The sequence below is a fragment of the Anomaloglossus baeobatrachus genome, chromosome 8 (assembly GCF_048569485.1).
Source record: "Anomaloglossus baeobatrachus isolate aAnoBae1 chromosome 8, aAnoBae1.hap1, whole genome shotgun sequence".
NCBI classification, from domain to species: domain Eukaryota; kingdom Metazoa; phylum Chordata; class Amphibia; order Anura; family Aromobatidae; genus Anomaloglossus; species Anomaloglossus baeobatrachus.
Genome location: NC_134360.1, coordinates 126,540,053 through 126,566,902, shown reverse-complemented (window position 1 = coordinate 126,566,902; position 26,850 = coordinate 126,540,053). Strand labels below are relative to the sequence as shown.

Below are 26,850 nucleotides of genomic sequence, written 5' to 3'. Positions count from 1 at the left end.
TCAGGCTACAGCCGTCTGCTTTACCCTAGCTGGCTATCAAAAATGGGGGGACCCAACGTCATTTTTTTTTTTAACTATTTTTTAAATAGAAAAAATTAATGGGCTTCCCTGTATTTTGATTGCCAACCAAGGTAACGGCAGGCAGATGGGGGTGGCAACCCATAGCTGTCTGCTTTATCTGCGCTGAGAATCAAAAATACCGCAGAGCGCTACGTCATTTTTTTAAAGATTTATTTTTACAGCACTGTGATGTCCAGCAATCAAAATACAGGGAAGCCCATTTTATTTTTAGTTATTTAAATAAATAATTAAAAAAAATATATATGGGCTCCCGCTGCATTTTTTGTATTGCTAGCTAAGGGTAATCCAATCAGCTACTGGCTGCTAACCCCCACTGCTTGGTGTTACCTTCACTGGCAATGGAAAATCCAGGGAAGCATTTTTTATTTTTTTTTTCCAAAAAACTACAAAAAAAGGACGTGAGCTTCGCCATATTTTTGTATGCTAGCCAGGTATAGCAGGCAGGTGCTGGAAGAGTTGGATACAGCGCCAGAAGATGGCGCTTCTATGAAAATGCCATTTTCTGAGGCGGCTGCAGACTGCAATTCGCAGCAGTGGGGCCCAGAAAGCTCAGGCCAACCTGTGCTGCGGATTCCAATCCCCAGCTGCCTCGTTGTACCTGGCTGGACACAAAAATGGGGCGAAGCCTACGTCATTTGTTTTCTAATTATTTCATGAAATTCATGAAATAATAAAAAAAGTGCTTCCCTTTATTTTTGGTTCCCAGCCGGGTAAACTGGGGGTTGGGGCAGCCGTACCTGCCTGCTGTACCTGACTAGCATACAAAAATATGGCGAAGCCCACATAATTTTTTCAGGGGGCAAAAAACTTCTGCGTACAGTCCTGGATGGAGTATGCTGAGCCTTGTAGTTCTGCAGCTGCTGTCTGTCTGTATGGAGAAGAGCAGACAGCAGCTTCAGAACTACAAGGCTCAGCATATTCCATCCAGGACTGTATGCAGAATTTTTTTGCCCACCAAAAAAATGACGTGGGCTTCGCCATATTTTTGTATGCTAGCCAGGTACAGCAGGCAGCCACGGGCTGCCTCCAACCCCCAGTTGCCTATTTGTACCCGGCTGGGAACCAAAAATATAGGGAAGCCCGTTTTTTTTTAATTATTTCACTTATTTCATGAAATAATTAAAAAACAAATGACGTGGGCTTCGCCCCATTTTTGTGTCCAGCCAGGTACAACTAGGCAGCTGGGGATTGGAATCCGCGGCACAGGTTAGCCCGAGGTTTCTGGGCGCCTCTGCTGCGAATTTCAGTCCGCTGCCGCCCCAGAAAATGGCGCTCTCATAGAGGCGCCATCATCTGGCGCTGTATCCAACTCTTCCAACAGCCCTGGAGCCGGGTGGCTTGTTGGGTAATCATGAGTTAATACTGGCTTTGTTTTACTAGCCAGTATTAAGCCAGAGATTCTTAATGTCAGGCACGTTTGACCCGGCCATTAAGAATCTCCAATAAAGGGTTAAAAAAAACACCACACAGATAAAAAATACTTTAATAGAAATAAATACACAGACACATTAGAGACTCCATCTTTATTACCCCCTGTCAGCCCTCCACGATCCTGCTCTTCTGTCTTCTTTCTTTCTAGTGTAGTAGTAGTAACGATTGTAGTGAGGAGGATGATGTGCACCAGCCCATCATGGGCTGAGGCATCTCATCCTCACTACAATCCTCACTAGTGTAGTAGTAGTGAGGATTGTAGTGAGGATGAGGTGCACCAGCCCATCATGGGCTGGGGAACCTCATCCTCAGTACAATCGTCACTACAATCGTGAAGCAGCGTGCAGCCTTCACTCCGTGAGTGATCACTGCTGGCTGTCAGCGGTAACAGCGGTAACGCTGACAGACGCGTTACCATAGCAACGGTGCTCTTGGAGCCGCGGTTAGCGGTGACGTCACCGCTAACTGCGTTGCTATGGCAACGGTGATCTCCGTTAATGACCGGCTGTGTCAGCCGGTCCCTAACGGAACGGGGAGTCGACCGTGTGCTAGAGCATGTCGCCGGTACACGGCGATACACATATGTGCACCGTGTACCGGAGAGATGCACTCGCAGGTCCTACATGACGTGTCATAGTCATGTGACCAGTCTGTAGCCAATGAGATAATAGCCACGTGACTGGTCACATGGCTATTTTGACGTCACGATAGGTCCTGCATCTCTGCTGGCAGTGCAGGTCACCGGGAGGATTCAGCGATCATCGGATGGAATAGCGGCAGGAGACAGAGTGCAGAAGGGATCGCGAGGACCGGTAAGTGTTATGGCAATGTTTATTAACTGTTTGTGTACATTTATAATGCATTTTTATGTGTTTGTGATTGCCTCCCATTATAGCCTATACGTTCGAGTTCGGTTCGTCGAACGTTCGACGAACCGAACTCGAACGGGACCCCCGTTCGGCGAGCCGACCTCGAGCCGAACCGGGACCGGTTCGCTCATCTCTAGTCCTCATGCAACAATCTCGACAGAAAAATTGAAAAGTTGTGCCTCTTTATAAAAAGAGAGGAAAGAATGAACACACAAAAATGAAAAATAATGAGACCAAAGGCCAGAATATATGTAGATTGTTTTCATTGTTATCATTGTGCTTTAAAATTTTCATTCAGTATTTTGTCTTGGATGATTAAAGATCTTTTGTTAATTCCAAATGTTATTTTTCTCCACAGCTGTTCAGTGTACGGCCCTGCAGAGCTCAGAGCATGGCGCAATACTTTGTACTCACATATACGGAGAGAACAGGTACAAATCCATTTGTAACATCACTTGTGAAGAAGGATTTGAATTTCAAGGAACATCATCGTTATTGTGCGAGAAAACAGGAGAATGGTCGGAATCTACACCTTCATGCATTGGTAAATGTCTTTTAACAAAGTTGTAAGACTGTAAGGCCTCATTCAGACACCAATGATTTTCATGTACACAAGAAATGGTCAGAGTGTCTTCAGTGTTTTTATCCAATGTTCATCAGTGTTTGGTCAGTGTATCAGATTTTACCATTAGTGTTTTAGTGATTTTTACTTATTGAAATGTAACAAATTAAAAAAATTCTTTTATCTTCTGTAAAGTTTATCATGGATATCACACAAATTGTGCACTGATACCACTCGTGCTTTTTGTAATTTTCACAAACCTATATACTTGTATGGGTGATTGTGATCCATGATTCAGATCATTAACGAATATATCATCTTGCTTTTTTGGTAGAAACACGGTCTGTAAAAAAAAACACAGACATGTGAATGGATACGTGATCCCTCCAAGAGACACAGGATAAGGTCTCCAAATGTTATTTTTCTTCACAGCTGTTCAGTGTACGACCCTGCAGAGCCCAGAGCATGGCACAATACTTTGTACTCACATATACGGAGAGAACAGGTACAAATCCATTTGTAACATGACTTGTGAAGAAGGATTTGAATTACAAGGAACATCATCGTTATTGTGCGAGAAAACAGGAGAATGGTCGGAATCTACACCTTCATGCATTGGTAAATGTCTTCTTACAACAACCAAAGTCTTCACTACTTTATATAAAGCCATATAATTTTATTAAATTCAAATCCACATACGGTACATAAACAAAAATCAATATAAAAACAGGAAGGAGAGAGGAAAGATAATTAACCCTATCCTTTCCCTTCCTACAATACGGGGGTCGGCGTCCTAATTATGAAGACGCCCCCATTCCGCATCGACTGACCCTGGATGATGCCCTCCCTATCGACACATGGGTGCATTCCCTCTCAAGGATGAAACAACCCCCCAAAGCGGTAACACCACAGTGAAGAAGAAGTGCTCAGTCCACAGTGGCTAATTTGTCCTTATCACCACTAAAGACATGTAGGGATTTGGGGCTTTGGGGTCGTCAAGTATAGATAAGTCTGTGTGCTCAGTAGCAGATACGGATAGATAGGTCACACAATTATAAGATTTTGCTATTCAAGAGATGCCCAAATATAAGGATGAGATTTTGTTATTCAAGAATGCCCGATGCGTTTCGCCCTTTTAGATATTGGTAATCAGGTGCTTATCAGGGGCTTTTCAACATTTTTCTTGAAAGAAATTCTTTTTTGACAAATCCGTACTAGTTGAGTCCTTTTTGCCACTTGAGGAAATTATAGGATAATAGAATGCTGTCTTACAGCTGGTCTATCCTGAGGTGTGTCAGGATGAAAATATCACCTCACAAAATGATGGTTCTTGTGGCAGTCGTTTATAATTAATGTCCAAAAGACTACTGGACTCTTGAATTATCTATGCTTGTTCCACTCAAATTAATGCTTATATCATTCACAGTTATAGCTATCGAGTGTAGCTATACATATCGCCACAGAGACTGTTTCGCCAGCAATGACCTTATATGCACTTGAGGGAGTAAATACTTCCAGGTGATACGGTCACCGGCCAATGGTAATATGGTAATTTGTGCAGCCTCTAGTATTCAAAGAAAGGGTCCATTTGGCCCATGTCGACGCCAGACCTGCAACTCTTCACACGGAACGTACAAGATACCGGTTGCTGTGGACTCTATTTGTCAGCCCTTGCCCCATTTTGGGACAGTAATCAGGTTCATGGGCCAAATGGACCCTTTCTTTGAATACTAGAGGATGCACAAATTACCATACTACCATTGGCCGGTGGCCGTATCACCTGGAAGTATTTACTCCCTCAAGTGCATATAAGGACTTATCTATACTTGACGACCCCTAGGCCCCAAATCCCTACATGTCTTTAGTGGTGATACAGACAAATTAGTCACTGTGGACTGAGCACTTCTTCCTCACTGTTGTGTTACCGCTTTGGGGGGTTGTTTCATCCTTGATAGGGAATGCACCCATGTGTTGATAGGGAGGGCATCATCCAGGGTCAGTCGACGTGGAATGGGGGCGTCTTCATAATTAGGACGCCGACCCCCGTATTGTAGGAAGGGAAAGGATAGGGTTAATTATCTTTCCTCTCTCCTTCCTGTTTTTATATTGATTTTTGTTTATGTATGTGGATTTGAATTTAATAAAATTATATGGTTTTATATAAAGTAGTGAAGACTTTGGTTGTTGCAGTAATATCTACTTTAAGTATCTGAAATTGGTATATAATAAATGTCTTCTTACAAAGTTGTAAGGCCTCATTCAGACACCAATGATTTTCATGTACACAAGAAATGGTCAGAGTGTCTTCAGTGTTTTTATCCAATGTTCATCAGTGTTTGGTCAGTGTATCAGATTTTACCAATCGTGTTTTAGTGATTTTTACTTATAGAAATATAACAAATTACAAAAGCTCTTTTATCTTCTGTAAAGTTTATCATGGATAGCACACAAATACCACTCGTGCACTGATACACTGATACCACTCGTGCTTTTTAAAATTTTCACAAACCTATATGCTTGTATAACAAATAGGAAAATAGACTCAGCTCATCCTTTCAATAGTCCAAAGTCAGGATTGATCCTGGTGCACGGAGCTGTCCTAGCTTCAAGCAGAATACCTACAGGCAATATAGAATAAGGTCTGTAGCACTCCAAAAAGTTAAAAACTATTTATTGAAATCCGTTTAAAAAAGTCCAAAAATCATGCTCACAGTGGGGGGTGACACATTAAAGGAAATCCGACACTGGAGTAAGGGCCGCTTTACACGCTACGACATCGCTAGCAATTACTAGCGATGTTGAGTGCGATAGCACCCCATCCCGTTGTTGTAACGATATGTGGTGATCGCTGCCGTAGCGAACATTATCGCTACGGCAGCGTCACACGCACATACCTGCTCTGCTACGTCGCTGTGACTGCCAAACAATCGCTCTCTCAAGGGGGAGGTGCGTTCGGCATCACCGCGACATCACAGCGCCGTCACTAAGCGGCCGCCCAATCAAAGCGGAGGCGCGGAGATGAGCGGGACTAACATCCCGCCCACCTCATTCCTTCCTCATTGCTGGCGGAACGCAGGTAAGGAGAGGTTCCTCGTTTCTGCGGTGTCACATATAGCGATGTGTGCAGCCGCAGAAACGAGGAACAACATCGTTACTGCAGCAGCAACGATAATTGAGATTAGGGGGATGTCACCAATTAGCGACTATGAACGTTTTTGCAACGATTCAAAATCGCTAATAGGTGTCAAACACAATGACATCGCTAAAGCGTCCGGATGTGTGCCACAAAATCCGTGACCGCAACGACATCGCTTTAGCGATGTCGTAGCGTGTAAAGCCACCTTAAGGTGCTATTAGCCGAAACATGTCGGATTTCCTTTGATGTGTCACCCCCCACTGTGATCATGATGTTTGGACTTTTTTAAACGGATTTCAATACATAGTTTTTAACCTTTTGGAGTGCTAGAGACCTTATTCTATATTGCCTATATACTCGTATGAGTGATTTTGATCCATGATTCAGATCATTAACGATTATATCATCTTGCTTTTTTGGTAGAAACACGGTCTGTAAAAAAATCACAGACATGTGAATAGCATCATAGACTAATGAATACATGAGCTCTCCAAGAAATGATATTGTAGCACCCCACAGGACCTGCAAGGCATAAATCGTCACCGGGCCAGTGGTTTTGTGGGCTTGCTGCGAATGGCCTGACTCAGCTCCATGGCCCCGTCAGCTACAGGAAAAGAGAGAGTCAAAAGGGTGGGTGGGGGGGTTGCTTTGCAGTGCCGCCCGTGGTACGTGGCCAGGGATTAGCTGTCGCTGTGAGATGTCGCTCTCCTCCGGGGCTGATGTTACCGCAGCTCAGATAGTCCAGCTCCCCCCAGGTGGAGCGAGCTCCGGGGAGGACGGTGGTGACGGGCCTCAGCCGATCCCGGATGAAGCAGAGGTCACCACCGGTATTGTGAAGCATGTGAGACCTTCCTCCTTATAGTGTGGATCCCCATGGCGTGAAGCTACTTGGGGACCCCAGTGTTCTTGGCTTTAGTAGCCGTCCCGTACGCAGGTAGCTCAAAACTTGTTATGGACCCGACAATGGCCATGGCTCTTGTCTCTATCAGATGATGTGTCCCGGGATTTTTGGTGGTGGGCAATGGGACATGAAATCCCCCTTCCCTGCAGATTTGTTAGAGTCCATGAAGGTTCCCCTAACCAAGTGCTCTGCACCCTGACTAGCGCCGGTCCCGAAGGGTGCAAGATCAAGGTGTTCAAGGACTGGCCAGCCCAGTCACAAGATATGAACATCATTGAGCATGTTTGGGGTAGGATGAAAGAGGAAGCTTGGAAGACAAAACCAAAGAATCTAGATGAATCCGGGAGGCATCTAAGACTGCATTCTTTGCTATTCCTGATGAATAATCAATAAATTGTATGAATCATTGTTGAACCGCATGGATGCAGTCCTTCATGCTCAATGAAGTCACACAAAATATTAAATATGGCCCCAATAGTACCACAACTTCATTCACCAATGCTATGCAACATATCTTTATATTGGACGTTAATTATTTGTTTGAATTTCACATTACTTTCTGTGGGCGACAAAACTTTTGTCTTGTCAAAATCTGACCTTTCTGTGTTCATTAAATGATCAATATTTCAGCTTTGCAGCAACTTTATTTTCATAACCTAAACCAAATTTGGGAGGTTTCAGCTTTCAAAACAGTAATTTATGAAGCCAATGGATAAATTTAAAGTCAGGTTATAAGCTTTTATTTACATAACATGGATAAGCGACAGAACTTCTGTCAGGGACTCTACATGTTGCCAACACCCCGATAATGCAATAGTGTCCTCCATCCTATACTAATGTAAAAAATTCTGGGCCCCTTCTTGGTATAATGTTCTCCATCCGGGGAAACTTCTGGTAATAATGTCTAAAATCATGTGCTCCTTCAAGTCAGAATATTTTCCATTATGGTATAAGGTCACTGATTCTGGGCACCTTCCTGCTATAATGTCTTTTATCCTTGGCCCTTTCCAGGAACAATGTCCCCCATCCTGGTGTAATGTCCCCATCACAGGTCCCTTCCAAGAATATACAGTGTGTCCCTCATCTTGTGCCCTTTCCAGTAATAATATCCCCAATTCTGTTATATTGTCCACCATTCTGGAACCCCTTCATGATATGTTGTCCCCCATCATGGTACAATGGCCTCATCCAGACCCCCTCTACTAATAATGTTCCCTATCCTGGGCCCCTATTCTCTAATACAGAAATAAAGGTTATTCTCACATTCCCTCGCTCCCACGTCATGAAGTGTCTTCTTCTATAGCTTGTGCAGTGGTTGGTAGCTGACAGGCATGCCTGCTATGGGCAACTCATGACGTAACTGCTACGCGCTGCCTGCAGAGGCCCTGCTGATGCCAGCTGCTCACTTCTGATTAACTGGCGGCATGTATTGCAGTACAGACATGGCATGTCTCAGTGCTGTAATACATTTCAGCTAAGTATGCATCTTCGGACACAAATCTATCTGAAGCAGTTGCACCCTCTGCAACTGCGATCATTATGCCCCTAGTATGATCACTGTTAGAGATGAGCAAACCTGTTCAATAAAAGTTAGCCAATTTCAAATTCGGCACAAGCCTTAGCTTGTTCCTTTGGGCTCGGTAACCCCTGGCCCTTTCCCCAAAAGTTGGTCTTGTTTGATCCCTGATTGCGTTTTATAATTTTTTTAATAACATGTTATGCTGGTATATAGGAGTATGGTTCTGTATGATGAATGGGGTTTAATGATTGGAGGGGGTGAGGACTCGGGAGAAGCCAGATGTGCATGTTGCCATTTTTTTTTTCTTAACTTTATTTGTGGATGTTCCTGCAGCCATTCACGGCACAGCAAACATCCACAAGGTTCACACACAAGGGCTTGTGTGATTGACTACCTAAGTTATATATCCGTCTGCATATAAATTGTGGACATTCAGCGTCTGCGCCATTTTTTTAATGTGAAGCGTTAGGGAAGGTGCAACCACCGGGGCTGCTAAACAATTAGCTTTGCTAGGGGTTTAATGATAGGTAGTTGTGATAGATAGGAGAGTGATAGTGTAGAATAGGGAAGTGCAGTGTAGGGAAGGTGTGTGCCACAAATCGATATTTAATGATAGAAATAGGGATATGTACTTGTCAGTGCCTGGTAAAGAGTTTCCAGTGAGCGATCTAAATAGCTATTGCTACTTATTACAGCCTGCCCCAATTAGCCAATCAATCACAATTCTAGGTATTGTTAGTACTAATAAAAAGAGAAAATAATCCAGCTTCCAGAATTTTGTAAAATCTTGTAAAAACTTTATTTTGAAGGACGTAAAAAAATATGTTCATCAATACAATGGACCAAACAGGAAGCCCATGTGTGGCAACGCATTTCGAATGCTACCTGCGTTCTTTGTCAAGCCTCAAGGTATTGTTAGTACTGTCTGCTGTCAATTTAGTAGTGAACTAGGTAAAAAGGTCTTGTCAGTTTTCATAGCCTGCTCAAAATTATACAGTAAATCACATTTTTACTATTGTTAGTTACTGATAAAAAGAAGAAAGTCTTAGCAGCATCCACAGAAAAAAAACAAACTTCATTCCAAATCCATAAAAAAGAAAAAAACTTTAAAACAGTAGTATAGACAGAGGTCTACACGTTTCGAGCTGAAAGCTGAAAAACACTCTTAATCCTTACATCTCTACATGTTAGAAGGCATTAAATATTAAATGCTTAATTAGCAAATACACAAAAGTTGAGATAACTCTCACAACCAACATTAATTATGACATCACCAGGGAATATAGTTGAGATGAACAAACAGTAGTTGGATTCATTGAATAATGGAAACCCCTCCCCCCCCAAAAAAAATATCCATATAAAACAAAACCTTTTTACAAAAACGTATATGTAAACATAAATGCATTTTTCTGTGTATGTCCACAACATATATCCTCATTATATATTCCTAACAATAATAAACACACAGAAAAATACAGATAAATATAAATGCAGTACAAGTGGGGAAATATAAAAACTGCTTTTAATTCAGTAAATCCAAAAATCCACAAACCTCACATATATAATAACCAAAAACTCCATAAATAGTTTATAATAGTGGATAAACCCACCTGGTATTCATTCGAAGCCATGGATAAAACATTGGGCACAATCTTCAATAACATGAGATAATAAATCAGCAGCCAAATTTTCTCCAGGAAAGCTCATAGGCATTCAAACAAAGTGTCTTCAATATCATCACTTAGGATAGATCAGCAGGCAAAGTTCATACAGGTATGTCAAACCTCATAGACCATCCAAACAAGATAAAGAAATATATACAACCCCTGGCAAAAATTATGGAATCACCTGGCTCTGAGGATGTTCATTCAGTTGTTTACTTTTGTTTAAAAAAAGCAGATCACAGACATGGCACAAAACTAAAGTCATTTCAAATGGCAACTTTTTGGCTTTTAGAAACATAATGTGCTGGGCAGTAACGGTTACTTTTCAAAACCAAACGGGGAAAAAATATGGAATCACTCAATTATGAGGAAAAAATATGGTATCGCCCTGTAAATTTTCATTCCCAAAACTAACATCTGCATCAAATAAGATCTTCTCGTTAGTCTGATCTAAAAAGGAGTGATCACACCTTGGAGAGCTGTTGCACCAAGTGGACTGACATGAACCATGGCTCCAACACGAGAGATGTCAATTGAAACAAAGGAGAGGATTATCAAACTCTTAAAAGAGGGGAAATCATCACGCAATGTTGCAAAAGAAGTTGGTTGTTCACAGTCAGCTGTGTCTAAAATCTGGACCAAATAGAAACAACATGGGAAGGTTGTTAAAGGCAAACATACTGGTAGACCAAGGAAGACATCAAAGCATCAGGACAGAAAACTTAAAGCAGTATGTCTCCAAAACAGGAAATGCGCAACAAAACAAATGAGGAACGAATGGGAGGAAACTGGAATCAATGTCTTTGATCGAATTGTAAGAAACCGTACAGAAACGCTAAACAATAAAAAGATGACTGCATGAAGAGAACATGTAAATTTGCACAGTCATTGATGATATGGGGCTGCATGTCAGGTAAAGGCACTGGGGAGATGGCTGTCATTACATCTTCAATAAATGCCCAAGTTTACATTGAAATTTTTGACACTTTTCGTATCCCATCAATAGAAAGGATGTTTGGGGATGATGAAATCATTTATCAAGATGATAATGCATCCTGTCATATAGCAAAAACTGTGAAAACATTCCTTGAAAGAAGACACGTAAGGTCAACCTGTAAAGCTGATCGTTCCACAGCAATCAGAGAAAGTTGGGGCCAGATTGATGATGAGTATTGTTTGTCATTCATTAAGTCCATGCCTCAGAGACTGCAAGCTGTTATAAAATCCAGAGGTGGTGCAACAAAATACTAGTGATGTATTGGAGTGTTCTTTTGTTTGTTTGTTTTTAATGATTTCATAATTATTTCCTCATAATTGAGTGATTCGACATTTTTTTCCCCGTGTTTAGTCTTGAAAAGTAACCGTTACTGGCTAGCACATTATGTTTTCATGATTTTTTTTAGTCTTTCTTAAAGCCAGAAAGTTGCCATTTGAAATTACTTTAGTTTTGTGCCATGTCTGTGATCTGCTTTTTTTTAAACAAAAGTAAACATCTGAATGAACATCCTGAAAGCCAGGTGATTCCATAATTTTTGCCAGGGGTTGTATACAAAAAAAATCATCTAACATAAGCCCAAGGGTTATTATAAATAGTCCACTATATACGTAGTCTACATTAACCTCTTTACGACAGCCTTACGGATTAAAACAGCGGCATAAAAGGGTACTTATTCTAATTCGCCATTTTAAAACGGCAGCAAGTAAAAAGTAAAAAACGCCCCCAACGTTAAAAAATCTCTGGGGTTTCAGCTACCGGGGATAGCTGAGACCCTGGAGATCACAATTCGGGCCATTTTTTCCAGTCCCCGTTAATGTGATCACCGGTATACATCGGAGAATCATGATCACGTTTCAGAAAATGGAAGCGCCGGTAAAAAATAATTTATCTTCCACCTGGCATGATCAAACATGTCAGATGGGAGATAAATGTCCTACATTAGTCCCCCAGTGTGACAAAGTGTTCCCCACCCTCGGTCCACCTCCCCCTCAAAATGTCTTAACATGGCCACCGCACGTGTTGTGCGCCGGGTGCACCTGTCCTCCTTCCCGGATTTTTAACTTATCTGACATGTCAGATGGAGCAGATAAGTCCTTCCGAGGTCATCACCGGTCCCTTCGGTACCTCTCTTACAGTATCGATCCACTGCAATCCCTCCTTTTTCTTTGTCGTTAGAAGAAATGTTGGCCGCATGCGCAGAGTGGCTCTCAGTTGACTATGCAGGCAGTAATACTGAGTTTACTGCAGCTCACACTACCTTGCTGTGTGCCCGGGGAGTGTGGGAGCGAAAGTACAGTATTCTCAGGTCACTGCAGTCACATTCCTCACATGGAGTGCCTGCTCTTCCAGAAAATGGTGAATGCATTTCTTGAGCGTACCTCCATATTCTGGCAGGTCCAGAGTTGTTGTGGGACCGACAAAATGGATTATGGCGGACCAGATTTTTTTTTTTTTTCAATAAATTGGTTTAAGGGGGAACGTGTTGGGGAGTGTTTATTCAAATAAATTTTTTGTCATCTTTATTTTTTTATTACTGACTGTGTTCATAATGTCAGGTATCTGATAGACGCCGTAACATCACTGACCTCTGGGCTTTATGCCAGGTGAGATTAGACAGCGGGTATCAACGCCATATATTACCCCATTTGCCACAGCACCAGGGCAAGAGATGAGCTGGTGTGTTATGATCCAGAAACATGGAAGACCACCACAAATCATTGGTAAAAGGTGACAAGAGCATTGGCAACTAATCTGGCCGCCATCCCCTTACTCACCATCAACACTAGAAGTAGCCGAGGGGTGAACTAACATCCTGTGCACCGTGAGCCCAGCCGGAGAACTAACTATCCTAAAGGAAGGAAAGATGAATAACTCTCTGCCTCAGAAAATAGACAAGAATAGCAAGCCCCCCACATTCAAAGACTGCGGTGATATAGGAAAAACACAATACACAGATAGATGACAGGATTAACAAAAGGTGAGGCCCCCACTGACTAAACTAGGAAAGGACAGGAAAGGGGCTGATGGTAGCCAGAGCAAAACCCTTCAAAATTCCAAATTCCTGATAGTACAAAAAGGCCCTCAGATCGCACGATCTGAACTCCGTCCTATACCAGGTGCACTTGTCATACCAATGAACAGAAAACAAGAATCATAACAAATTCAACATGCCACAAACACATGGACTTAAAGGAGCTACTGTATACTCCAAACAGAACTGCAGGGAGTTCCCCAGCCAAGCAACTGAGGGGGAAAATCCCTGCATGCAAATAAACTGAAAACAACCACAGCAAATGACAAGCCCAGATAAGAGCAAAAGAACCAAACAATAAATAAAGAGCAAAGCACTTATCTGGAATAGATGTGGTGTGGAGCAGAATGAAGCAGGCTGATGATACAAAGAACAACTGACATCCGGCATAGCCTGCTATCAGACCCGGATTTAAATAAGCAGAGAGTTAGCAAAGGAAACGACTATTGGACCACACACCTGGTCCAAGTCCAAACCATTCCTGGCCACCAGAGGGAGCCTCCCAGCAGCCAAAACATAACTAACATTCACAACACCGGTGTGAAGTGCCAGGATTGGCATAGCTAATAGATGTGCCACTTTTGGGGTGGCTGCAGCCTGCTATTTTTAGGCTGGGAAGGGCCAAATAACCATGGACCTTCCCACGCTGAGAATACCAGACCCCAGCTGTCCACTTGACCTTGGCTGGTAATCCAACTTTTTTTTAATTATTTATTTATAAATAATTAGAGAAAACAGTGTGGTGTGACCTCCAAATTGGATCACCAGCCAAGGTGAGGTTGATAGCTGGGGTAGGCAGGCTGCAGCTATCTGCTTTACTGTAGCAGGGTGTCAAAAATGGAGGGGACCCCACATCGTTTTTTTTAATTATTTATTTTTTTGGCCAAATACAAATGTAAACACCCATTAGTGCCTCATTAAAGTCACTAAAGGGTGCCAGCTTAGAATATGTAGGGGGTGGTACATTATATATGTGTTTTACCTCTGTCTGTCTGTCTATCTTTCCATCCATCCTAGCTTTTTAGGCTACAGTATGTGTCCACGATCAGTGTTTGCAGTGTTTTGGATGCAGAGTGTTTTGGCTGGGTCCAGAACGCTGCATTGTGCAGTGGAAGGATTTTTAGAAATCTTCTGCCCACTGTGCTTCTTTTCTCTGTAGCATAAACTGCCTTGTGGTGTGCCTTCCCGAGATGCAGCATTTCAATTGTTTACTGCAGAGACGAGAGTGTTCTCTACAGTTAGAATACAGCTAAAGTCCGCAGTGGTCTGAACTCGGATGGTGGGCACAGGCAGCTGCATTCTCCCATGGATAACTGTTACACCTCGTGGCTCTCCTGTGGCAAGGAATGAGACAGTCTCCTTGCCTGCCACGAGCGCTCCTGCTCCGCAGCGCCGAAGGTCTGCCAGACTGCGCAGAGTGCAGGAGAAACCTCCTCAGAGAGGCAGCACAAGGGTGACACCTAGTGGTACTCCTGTTGCAAGAAATGAGGCGGTCTCCCATTCCTTGCCTGCCACAGCTCCTCCTGCTCAGCAGCCTCGAAGGTCTGTGAGGTTGCGCAATGTGCAGAGATTTGCTGCTCAGGGAAGCAGTGAGACTCCCGTTATCTCTACACATTGTGAGACCGAGGATCCCGCCTCTATTTCCCAGAGGCAGGAGGGTGAGCATCTGCTATGCTTGGTGGATCCTGATTCGCCCACTGACGTCACACGGCTTGATGACAAGGCTGGTGACGTGGTGAATCCTGACTGGCCAGGCTGGGATGTCGTGGATCCTGATTGGGTCAAGTCCGTCATCTCCGCCTCGCGCCCGCCCTTGGCTGGAGCTACACCTCCTTAAAAGCTCCTCCTGCCATCATGGCGGCGCGCGACCGTCCTTCTATGTTTGGATGTCTGGCAGCGTGCTGCCACGCCACTGCTCAGGCATTATCTTCTTCTGTGGGCTTGGCCCTTGCTGCTTAGGCAGCACCTGGTTTGCAGGCCGTGTCCCTGCCTTGCTGCTCCGGCAGTAGCTCCTTCTACAGGCCGTGTTCCTGTCCCAGGTGAGCTCCTCGAGTCTCCACTGGACTCACCTGGTTATTGAAAGCACACGTGCGTGGGCACCTCTGTGCTACCCTCGTGCCATATTCTCGTGACTTCCACTGGCACACGTGCGTGGGCACCTCTGTGCTTCCCCGTGCAACAGGTACACCGAGCCGTGTGATCCTTGCCATACAACCCACACGGGTTAGGGCAGACCGGTGTACATAGATCGTCTGTGACATTCCAGACGATCGCTAGCAGCAACCCGCTCACTCTTCACCCACCATAGCAGCGGTCCCTTACACCGCACAGTGGACCTTGACCGGCGGAAGCTGTCCATTCCCCATCTTGGCACGCTTCCCCGGGTCCCCCTCGTAACATTACGGTTGCGCCAAAGGTCTGGATATGGCTGAAGAGCAGCAGCAGTTGCTGCGTTATGTGCAGCAGTTGGAATCACGTTTGGCAGCAGTGGAGCAGTCTTCCTCCGACAAGACTGCTCTGACGACAGTCGCCACCCAGGCGGCTACCCAGGCTGTGCTATTGGGCGGAAGGTCTCCTCGCCTTGCGCTTCCAGAGCGCTTTAGCGGGGACAGCTCCGAGTGCCGTGGGTTTATAAACCAAGTTACCACCTACTTAGAGCTGTCCGCGACTCTTTACGCTACCGAGAAGGCGAAGGTAGCCTTCGTCCAGTCCCTGCTCACAGGGAGAGCGCTGAAGTGGTCCACGCCGTTGTGGGAGCGCGGAGATCGGGTGGTGAATAACTTAGCATCTTATCTTGGGGCCATGAGAATGGTGTTCCTCGGGCCTCAAGTCACCCACGACTCCGCGCTGTGCCTCCTACGACTTCGGCAAGGGTCCGCTTCAGTCGGGGACTTTGCCATACACTTTAGGACACTTGCCGCAGAGCTGGACTGGCCCGATAAGGTCCTTGTCCCTGTGTTCTGGGAGGGCCTGGCAGGGTTCGTCAAAGACGCACTGGCCACGCGTGAGGTGCCTGCTACTTTAGAGTCCTTGATTGTGGTTGCCTCTCGCATAGACATCCGCCAGGCGGAGCGGAGGCTCGAGGTCTCTTCAGCACCCACGTCCTCACGGCCTAAAAAGCGTCTGGCTCCCGTATTCCACCAGACAGGTCTCCCAGCCAGCTCTGTAGGCGACTCCGTGGAGTCAATGGAGGTGTCCAAAGCGGTCTCCTCTACCCCAGGTTCTCGGTCTGGTGTCATCTGCTTTTTCCCTGCCGCCCATGACAGCACCACATGAGAGATAGGTTCCGCCCACATCAGGACAGGAAACCCACTGATAAAAAGGCGGTACCTCTCCTCCACATCAGTTTGGTTTCCTGTCCTGGTATGGACAACCCATTGCTGTCCCAGGTCCGACCCGGTGTGGAAGCCTGGTATTTACCTGAAGCCGGTGCTCGGGCCTGGCTGCACCCCCCCTCGGTCTCAGACCTCTGCGGCGGTGAGGCGTGGGCCTGGAGCGGGAGCTCGGCCCGGCGTCGCTCCAGGGATGTGCGCACTCACGGCGGCCGCTGGAAGGCTTGTCCCTGCTGTGCAGCACGCTGGAGTGAAGCAGGACGCTCTGGCCGAAACGGGCATGGTTTTACTGGCTGCGGACACTGTCTCTGGTGGATCCTTGGGTTCTCCCGGACGCCCCTCATCTCCTGTCCCAGGGCCCAGTCCGTCACCCCCCCGACCCGGCTCTCCATTTGACGGCTTGGCGTTTGAGCGGCGGCTGCTAGCTCGACGGGGGTTTTCCTCTTGCTTGATCGATACTCTTCTTCACAGTAGGAAAGTTGTCACCACGGCCATTTACGGTAGGGTCTGGAAGCGCTTTCTCCTTCAGTCGGGGGCTCGGGCGGAGGGCCCCCCTCCTATCTCGGCTATTCTAGAATTCCTCCAGAGGGGGTTGGAATTGGGGCTCTCCACCAGTACGCTCAAGGTGCAGGTATCGGCCTTAGGGGCACTGTTTCATTGTAGTCTGGCACAGAATGAATGGATTTGCCAGTTCATTAAATCTAAGTCCAGGTCTGTACCTGTTCAGGCTCCCCGGGTTCCCCCATGGGACCTTAATTTAGTGTTGGATGCCCTCACAGGGCCGCCGTTTGAGCCCTTAGGGGAAGTCCCTCTCAAACTGCTGTCCTTTAAGGTTTTTCTCCTCGTCGCACTCACCTCGGCCAGGCGGGTGGGGGATCTCCAAGCCTTGTCTGTGGTTCACCCTTATACCCAGATTCTGGATGATAGGGTAGTGTTGCGGACTGATCCCTTCTACTTGCCCAAGTTTTCTACACCTTTTCATCGGTCCCAAGAGATCGTGCTCCCTTCCCTCTGTGACCCCCCTCGGAACGAGAAGGAGGCTAGGTTACACACGTTGGATGTCCGGAGGGCCTTTATCACGTACCTAGATAGGACTAGGGAATGGAGGAAGTCTCAGGTCCTGTTTGTCACTTTTCAGGGGCAGTCCAGGGGGCATGGGGCTTCTAAGGCTACCTTGGCCAGATGGGTCAGGGATGCCATCGGTTTGGCGTACTCGGCTAAAGACGTCACTCCTCCTCCGGGCATAAGGGCGCACTCCACTAGAGCAGTGTCTACGTCTTGGGCAGAGAGGGCGGATGCCTCTATTGACCAGATCTGTCGGGCGGCTACTTGGTCGTCTCCTGGGACTTTCTTTCGGCACTATAGGCTGGACTTGTCCTCCACAACTGACCTTTCCTTTGGGAGACGGGTCTTGCAGGCGGTGGTCCCTCCCTAAGGTGGATGGTCTATATAAATCTCTCATGTGGTGCTGTCATGGGCGGCAGGGAAAAATCTTAATTACTCACCGGTAATGGGATTTTCAATAGCCCATGACAGCACCCTTAGTTCCCCCCCTTTTCACTGGTTGTGGGCACCCTTCGGGGAGTGTTAGTTATGGGTGTTTTTCCTTGGGTGGTGGTATGATTAATCTGTTTGTTGTGTTTTGTTGGTCCTCTCTGGCTCTGAAAACCTACTGATGTGGAGGAGAGGTACCGCCTTTTTATCAGTGGGTTTCCTGTCCTGATGTGGGCGGAACCTATCTCTCATGTGGTGCTGTCATGGGCTATTGAAAATCCCATTACCGGTGAGTAATTAAGATTTTCCTGTGGGCAGAGGGGACACATAGCTACCCGATGTCCCAAACCGTCGGGAAAAGACAGCGTCTAGTTTCCATCAGAGGGGGGTTACTAGACGCTGCTTCTCCCTCTAGGTTGACTATCAGCGCCCAGTTGCAGTTTGGCACTACTCTCTTCTCTGCTCTGGCCTGCCTGGACTCAGGCGCTGATGGCAATTTCATTTCGACCTCCCTGGCAACCCGATACTCAGTTCCCCTGGTTCTCTTGCCCAAGCCACTCAGGGTTCGGGTAGTCAACGGGTCTCTACTAGTCGATCCCATCACCCAGATCACCATCCCTCTCAGGATGGAAGTACCACCAGGACACCATGAGCAGGTGTCTTCCTGGTGCTTCCAGGGGGGACGGATGAGATCCTACTGGGCCTCCCCTGGTTGAGACAGCATGCTCCTATACTCAACTGGGCAACAGGGGAGATCTCATCATGGGCAGGAACCTGTAGGGAGCACCTCGTGACTACCGAACCACCCGCTACCATTAGGTCGGTTGGGTCCTCAGGGAATACAGGGGAGCCAGGTTTACCGACACCTTATGAGGCCTACAGGGATGTCTTCTCCAAGAGGGCCGCAGATACCCTTCCTCCCCACCGGCCATACGATTGCCGAATAGACCTGAAGCCAGGCTCCGAGCCCCCTAGGGGCAGAGTGTATCCCCTCTCTGCTCCAGAGACGGAAGCTATGTCCAAATATATTCAGGACAGCCTGGCAAAAGGGTTCATTCGCAAGTCTATTTCACCGGCCGGTGCGGGGTTCTTCTTCGTGCAAAAGAAGGAAGGGGATCTACGCCCCTGTATCGATTACAGGGGATTAAATGCAATCACGATCAAAAACAAATACCCTTTGCCCCTCATTACGGAGTTATTTGATCGATTCCGCGGGGCAAAGATCTTCACGAAGCTGGATCTACGCGGGGCGTATAATCTAGTGCGAGTCCGAGAGGGCGATGAGTGGAAGACCGCCTTCAACACCAGGGACGGTCACTACGAGTATCTCGTAATGCCCTTCGGACTCTGCAATGCCCCCGCCGTATTTCAAGACTTTGTGAATGATGTTTTCCGGGATTTGTATCTTTCCGTGGTTGCATACCTGGATGATATCCTTATCTTCTCCCCCGATCTTGCCACCCATCGGAGGGATGTCATCCGAGTACTTAAGAGGCTCCGCACTCATTCGTTATATGCTAAGCTAGAAAAGTGCGTTTTTGAACGTGAATCCTTGCCGTTCCTGGGGTATATCGTGTCCAGTCAGGGGTTAGCAATGGATCCGGGGAAGTTGGAGACAGTGATGAAATGGCCTAAGCCCCGCTCGCTGAAAGCGATCCAGCGATTCTTGGGGTTTATCAATTATTATCGCCAGTTCATTCCCAACTTCTCGACGGTGGCAGCACCCATCATTGCCCTTACCCGCAAGGGCGCTAATCCCAAAGCATGGACACGGGAAACGGTAGAGGCATTTCACACTCTCAAAACTTACTTCTCCAGAGCTCCCATCCTCCATCGTCCAGACATCTCCAAACCCTTTCTACTAGAGGTAGACGCCTCTTCGGTCGGTGCTGGTGCAGTCCTGTACCAGAAAGACGAACGAGGAAGGAAGCATAGGGGATAGGGAGTTACTGGCGATGAAACTAGCATTCCAGGAATGGCGGCATCTCCTGGAGGGTGCGAAGCATCCATTTGAAGTATTTTCCGACCATAAAAATCTCACATACCTCCAGACAGCACAACGCCTGAACCCAAGGCAGGCCCGTTGGTCCTTGTTCTTCTCCCGGTTCCGCTTTATTATCCGCCACCTGGCCGGTGAGAAGAACGTACGGGCCGATGCCTTGTCACGTTGTATGGTTGTGTTGGAGGAGGACGAGGAGGAGCCTCGTCTTATACTACCCCCGGACAGCTTGAGGATGGTCACTCCCACTTCTTTGGACCAGGTGCCACCTGGCAAGACCCTCGTTCCCTCTGAACTACGGAATGAGGTGCTATCGTGGGCCCATGCCTCCAAGGTCGGGGGTCACTTTGGGGTCAAAAGGACCAGAGACCTTGTGACTAGGCACTATTGGTGGCCGAGACTACCCCAGGACATACAGGAGTATGTGGGAGCCTGTATGTCGTGTGCACGGAATAAGCCGTCCCGGCAGAGACCGGCAGGTCTTCTTCACCCACTGCCAGTGCCGGATCGTCCCTGGGAAGTGGTGGGAATGGACTTCCTGGGAGATCTGCCCAAGTCAGCAGGTCACAAGGTCGTATGGGTCATCACGGATCACTTCTCTAAAATGGTCCACTTGGTGCCTCTCCCACGACTCCCGACGTCACGTGCTCTCGCCACCTTATTCATTAGGCATGTATTTAGGCTGCATGGCATGCCTGACAAGGTGGTGAGCGACCGGGGTCCCCAGTTCGCGTCTCGCTTCTGGAGAGAGCTCTGTAAGCTCCTGCAGATAGAGCTGAACATCTCCTCCGCATACCATCCCGAAACCAATGGACTGGTAGAGAGGACCAATCAGACCTTGGTAACTTACCTCCGCCATTTTATCTCCGCGCACCACGACAACTGGGCTAACCTCCTTCCTTGGGCCGAATTTGCCATTAATAATTCGGTCCATGAATCCTCTGGTCAGACTCCGTTCCTGCTCAATAACGGACAACATCCCAGAATCCCGGTTCCGATGCTCATTACGTCACCCGATCCTAGAGTGGAGGATTGGGCGACCGAGGCCCGGGAGATCTGGGATAACACCCAAGAGGCCCTTAAGAGGGCTAAAGACCGGATGGTGACAGCGGCTGATGAGCGCCGCCGCCCTGCACCATCCTTCGCCCCTGGTGACCTAGTGTGGCTGTCCTCTAAGAATGTTAACCTACGGGTACAGGCAGCCAAGTTCGCCCCTAGGTACCTGAGTCCGTTTAAAGTGCTAGAGCAGGTGAACCTGGTGGCATACCGACTCCAGCTCCCTCCACGCTGGGCTATAGCCAACACCTTTCACGTGTCCCTCCTGAAACCCGTACGACTTAATAAGTTATCGGGGTCCCTGACGCCTCAAACTGACTCCCCCGCCGACGACTCTGAGGTGGCGAAGCTTGTGGAGACAAAAGTTATACGGGGCAGGAGGTACTACCTCGTGGAGTGGGTCGGCCATGGTCCGGAGCATAGATCCTGGGAATTGGAGGATCATATCCACGCCCCGGGTTTGATAGCGGCCTTCGAGCACGGGCAGGGGGGGGGGCCTAGACGGGGGGGTAATGTTACACCTCGTGGCTCTCCTGTGGCAAGGAATGAGACAGTCTCCTTGCCTGCCACAAGCGCTCCTGCTCCGCAGCGCCGAAGGTCTGCCAGACTGTGCAGAGTGCAGGAGAAACCTCCTCAGAGAGGCAGCACAAGGGTGACACCTAGTGGTACTCCTGTTGCAAGAAATGAGGCGGTCTCCCATTCCTTGCCTGCCACAGCTCCTCCTGCTCAGCAGCCTCGAAGGTCTGTGAGGTTGCGCAATGTGCAGAGATTTGCTGCTCAGGGAAGCAGTGAGACTCCCGTTATCTCTACACATTGTGAGACCGAGGATCCCGCCTCTATTTCCCAGAGGCAGGAGGGTGAGCATCTGCTATGCTTGGTGGATCCTGATTCGCCCACTGATGTCACACGGCTTGATGACAAGGCTGGTGACGTGGTGAATCCTGACTGGCCAGGCTGGGATGTCGTGGATCCTGATTGGGTCAAGTCCGTCATCTCCGGCTCGCGCCCGCCCTTGGCTGGAGCTACACCTCCTTAAAAGCTCCTCCTGCCATCATGGCGGCGTGCGACCGTCCTTCTATGTTTGGATGTCTGGCAGCGTGCTGCCACGCCACTGCTCAGGCATTATCTTCTTCTGTGGGCTTGGCCCTTGCTGCTTAGGCAGCACCTGGTTTGCAGGCCGTGTCCCTGCCTTGCTGCTCCGGCAGTAGCTCCTTCTACAGGCCGTGTTCCTGTCCCAGGTGAGCTCCTCGAGTCTCCATTGGACTCACCTGGTTATTGAAAGCACACGTGCGTGGGCACCTCTGTGCTACCCTCGTGCCATATTCTCGTGACTTCCACTGGCACACGTGCGTGGGCACCTCTGTGCTTCCCCGTGCAACAGGTACACCGAGCCGTGTGATCCCTGCCATACAACCCACACGGGTTAGGGCAGACCGGTGTACATAGATCGTCTGTGACATTCCAGACGATCACTAGCAGCAACCCGCTCACTCTTCACCCACCATAGCAGCGGTCCCTTACACCGCACAGTGGACCTTGACCGGCGGAAGCTGTCCATTCCCCATCTTGGCACGCTTCCCCGGGTCCCCCTCGTAACAGATAACACTTGCATCTTTGCTGGAGGGCTGACACTGCATCCTAGACGCGGTCTCGCCAGATTGGGGGCAAAAGCCTAAAAGTGAGATATTTTCTGCTATAGCAACATTTTTGTGAAGTACCCGTGCGACCAACATGCTTACTATACCCCTGAATAAAATCCATGAGGGGTCTAGTTTCCAAAATGAGTTCACTTGTGTGGGTGTTCTGCTGTATAAGTACTCTAGGGACCCTGCAAATGCAACATGGTGCCTGCAATTTATTTCAACTTTTCCAAAATTAAAATGGTGCTCTTTCCATTCCAAGCCCTCTGATTTGTCCAAACAGAGGTTTTTGAGCACATGTGGGGTATCCCTCCACTCATATCAAATTGGATAACAAACTGTGGGGTCTACATTTTTGTGTTACCTCAATAAAAATATAAGAATGTTGGTGCTAAAGCAACATTGTTCTGAAAAAATGAAAATTTTCAATATGACAACCTAGATTAAATTCTGTGAAGTACCTGTAAATTCAAAATGCTCACTATACCCCTAGATAAATTCTGCCAGGGGTCTAGTTTACACAATGGGGTCACTTCTGGGGGAGCACTACTGTATAGGCACCTCTGGGGCTCAACAAATGTGACATGGCATCCACTAATGATTCCAACCAATTTTGAAGTCAAATGGCACTCCCTTCCTTCCAAGCCCTGCTGTGTGCCCAAACAGTTGATTTCCAACATCTCTGAAATAGCAACATACTCAAGAGAAATTGCACAATAAATTTATAGTGCATTTTTTTCCTTTTACCCTTGTGGGAAAAAAGCTATCTGGTTGATTTGTGGCAAAAAATTGTTTTTACTATTTTAACAGCTCAACATTATAAACTTCAGTGAAGCACCAGGGGGTTCAAGGTGCTCATCAAACATCTAGATAAAATCCATGAGGTGTCTAGTTTCCAAAATTGTGTCACTTGTGGGGGTTTCTGCTGTTTAGGTACCTTAGGAGCCCTACAAATGCAACATGGTACCCACTATCTTTTTCAGCCAAATTTGCTTTCCAAAATTCAAATATTGCTCCTGTTCCAAGCCCTCCCATTTGTCCAAACAGAACTTTCTGACTACATGTGGGTATCAGCACGCTCATATGAAAGTGGGTAACCAACTTCGGGGTCCATTTTTTGACATTACCTTTTAAAAAACTGAGAAATTTGGTGCTAAATCAACATTTTTGGGGAAAAAAATGAACATTTTCAATATGAAGGCCTAATATTATCAAATTCTGTGAAGTACCTGTGGATTCAAAATGCTCACTATACTCCTAGATAAAATCCTTGAGGAGTCTAGTTTCCAGAAAGACATCACTTGTGGGAGGTTTCTGCTGTTTAGGTTCCATAGGGGCCCTGCAAATGCAACATGGTGCCCGCAATCTATTTCAGCCAAATTTGTGTTCCAAAATTCAAATATTGCTCCTTCTGTTCCAAGCCCTCCCATGTGTCCAAATAGAGGCTTCTGATGACATGTGGGGCATCAGCGCGCTCAGAAGAAACTGGGGAACCAATTTTGGGGTCAATTTTGATGTGTTATTTCTTCAAAAAGTGAATAAATTGGGTGTAGAGCAACATTTTTAGGTACAATTATATATTTTTTTCTAATTTACTTTAGTTCCTCTGAAGCACCTAAAGGGTTAATAACCTTCTTGGATGTGATTTTGAGCACTTTGAGGGGTGCAGTTTTTAAACTGGTGTCCCTTTTAGGTATTTTCTGTCACCTGGGCCTCTCAAAGTCACTTCAAATGTGATGTGGTCCCTAAAAAAATGGTTTTGTTAATTTCGTTGAAAAAATGAGAAATTGCTGGTGAACTTCCTAACTCCAAAAAATGTTGATTAAAAAATTGTGGTGATGTAAAGTAGACATGTGGGAAATGTAATTTATTAACTATTATGTGTGACATAACTCTCTCTGGTTTAAGAGCATATAAATTAAAAGTTTGAATATTGCAAAGTTTTCAAAATTTTCAACAACTTTCCATTTTTTTTGCAAACAAAAACAAAAATTATTGTCCTAAGTTTACCAGTAACATGAAGTACAATATGTCATGAAAAAACGTTCTCAGAATCACTGAGATCCGCTGAAGCATTGCAGAGTTATAACCTCATTGTTACGGTTGCTGCGAGCACTGGAGACTATGTCCAGATTTCTTGCTACTGCACATGTGCGAGCGCTGGAGACTAAGTCCAGATTCCTTGCTACTGCACATGTGCGAGCGCTGGAGACTAAGTCCAGATTTCTTGCTACTGCACATGTGCGAGCGCCGGAGACTAAGTCCAATCTTGGAGCCATTGCACATGTGCGGGTGACATCATCGCTGACACGAGGTCACATGTCTCTGACACCTTCTATGCGGATTGGTCGCTGGTCATGTGCTTGTGACGTCTTGCTCGGTGATAGGCCAGCATGACGTCACTCCTGTCGTTCTGGCAGCGGATTGGCTCTGGTGTCCTCCATCTTGGATGAGGCACAGAGTCTATATAAGACCCTGACACACGCCGCATGGTGCTCAGTCCTCTTGGTTCATGCATATGAGTAGACGCTCTGTGCGCGTTCCTCTAGGCATTCCTCTGTCTATGCTAGGTGAGCGCTACCGGCAGGGTAGCGTTCTTATACCTTACAGCTTCGGCTGCTGTCCGTATCCTTACCTCTTAGGGGAGCGGACATAGGCAGGTGCCTGAGGCACATGGTCTGGCTGGGCCTTGTGATTCTACTCGTAGGTGGACGTTGCCGCTAGGGTAACGTTCCTTATACTGCGTCTGGCAGTTGTTCGTATCCTCGCACACTAGGGGAGCGAACAGAGGTAGGAGCTTTGTGCGGCTTACGCTGCTGTTCGTCTCTTTTGCACCACTAGAAGAGCGGACCTAGGCAGGTGCCATATCTAGTGGTTCGTGTCCTCGCACACTAGTGGAGCGAACGCAGGTAGGAGCTTTGTGCGGCTTACGCTGCTGTTCGTCTCTTTTGCACCACTAGAAGAGCGGACCTAGGTAGGTGCCATTTCGCACACATTGCCTTTGTCTCTGTGATTATTAACAGAGATCATTCCACACACCCTCCAAGTAAGGGAGGAATTGCTTTACTTACTTATTATATCCTTCTGTGAGTTAACAGAGGTATTGCACTCTGCCATAGTCTGCAGCAAAGTCTTTGCACGGTGGACCCTGACTGTCTGATACTCCTTTCGGTTATTATCAGACAGCCCCCCGTAACATTAGGACTGAGCCAAGGGTCTGGCAGTTATGGCAGAATATCAGCAGTTACACCGTTACATACAAGTACTTGAGTCACGGCTCAAGAGTATAGAGGATAAACCTCAGACCATGGTGACATCTGCACATGATCCTCGACTTGCTCTGCCAAACAGATATTCTGGCGATGCCAGATCATGTCGTGGTTTCATTAGTCAGTGTCAGATACACCTAGAGGTCAACTCTTCTCGCTTCTCTACGGAGAGGTCCAGAGTAGGCTTTATCATCTCCTTACTTCAGGACAAAGCCTTAGAATGGGCGACTCCCCTATGGGAGCGCTCTGATGTGGTTACTCTGAGACATCAAGACTTTCTTGATGCTCTTAAGGCGGTATTCATGGGTCCGCAGGTTACCCATGATGCGGCCCTGAGACTGTTAGATCTATCTCAAGGTTCGTTATCCACTAGTTCTTATGCCATTGCTTTTAGAACTCTGGTGGCAGAACTAGATTGGCCAGAGAAGGTGTTGATTCCTATCTTCTGGAGAGGGTTGGCAGGCTATGTCAAGGATGCCCTTGCTACTCGTGAGGTCCCTGCTTCTCTGGAGGACTTGATCACAGTAGCAACGAGGATCGATGTACGCCATAAGGAACGTAGACTCGAGGTCTCTTCCTCACGCCCTAAGCATCGGGCTATTCCAGTTGTTGAGGGTCCACTACCATCTTCCTCAGCATCTGAAACATCTCCCACTCCTATGGAGTTAGGTCATACGTTCTCCAGACTACGCAAGTCTGGTCCTCCTATATGTTACGTATGTCGTCAGGCTGGGCACTATGCCAACAAGTGTCCTAGTCGTCAGGGAAACTCCCTGGCCTAGTAACCATTAGAGGGGGGTTACTAGAGACGTCTTCTGCACCCTCTAAGTGTTGTATCCCAGGTCAGCTCTCGTTATCTGAGAATACA

At 47.0% G+C, this 26,850-nt stretch overlaps 1 protein-coding gene across 4 annotated transcripts in view; it reads left to right on the top strand.

Moving 5' to 3' along the window:
- LOC142249959 (P-selectin-like) overlaps positions 1-26,850 on the top strand; it is a 1,135,883-nt gene that overhangs the window by 737,526 nt on the left and 371,507 nt on the right. For all 4 annotated transcript variants that reach the window (XM_075321989.1, XM_075321986.1, XM_075321988.1 and 1 more), the window contains 2 exons: positions 2,740-2,925; positions 3,376-3,561. In XM_075321989.1, the coding sequence (XP_075178104.1) occupies positions 2,740-2,925; positions 3,376-3,561 (372 nt within the window). The remainder of the gene's footprint in view (positions 1-2,739; positions 2,926-3,375; positions 3,562-26,850) is intronic.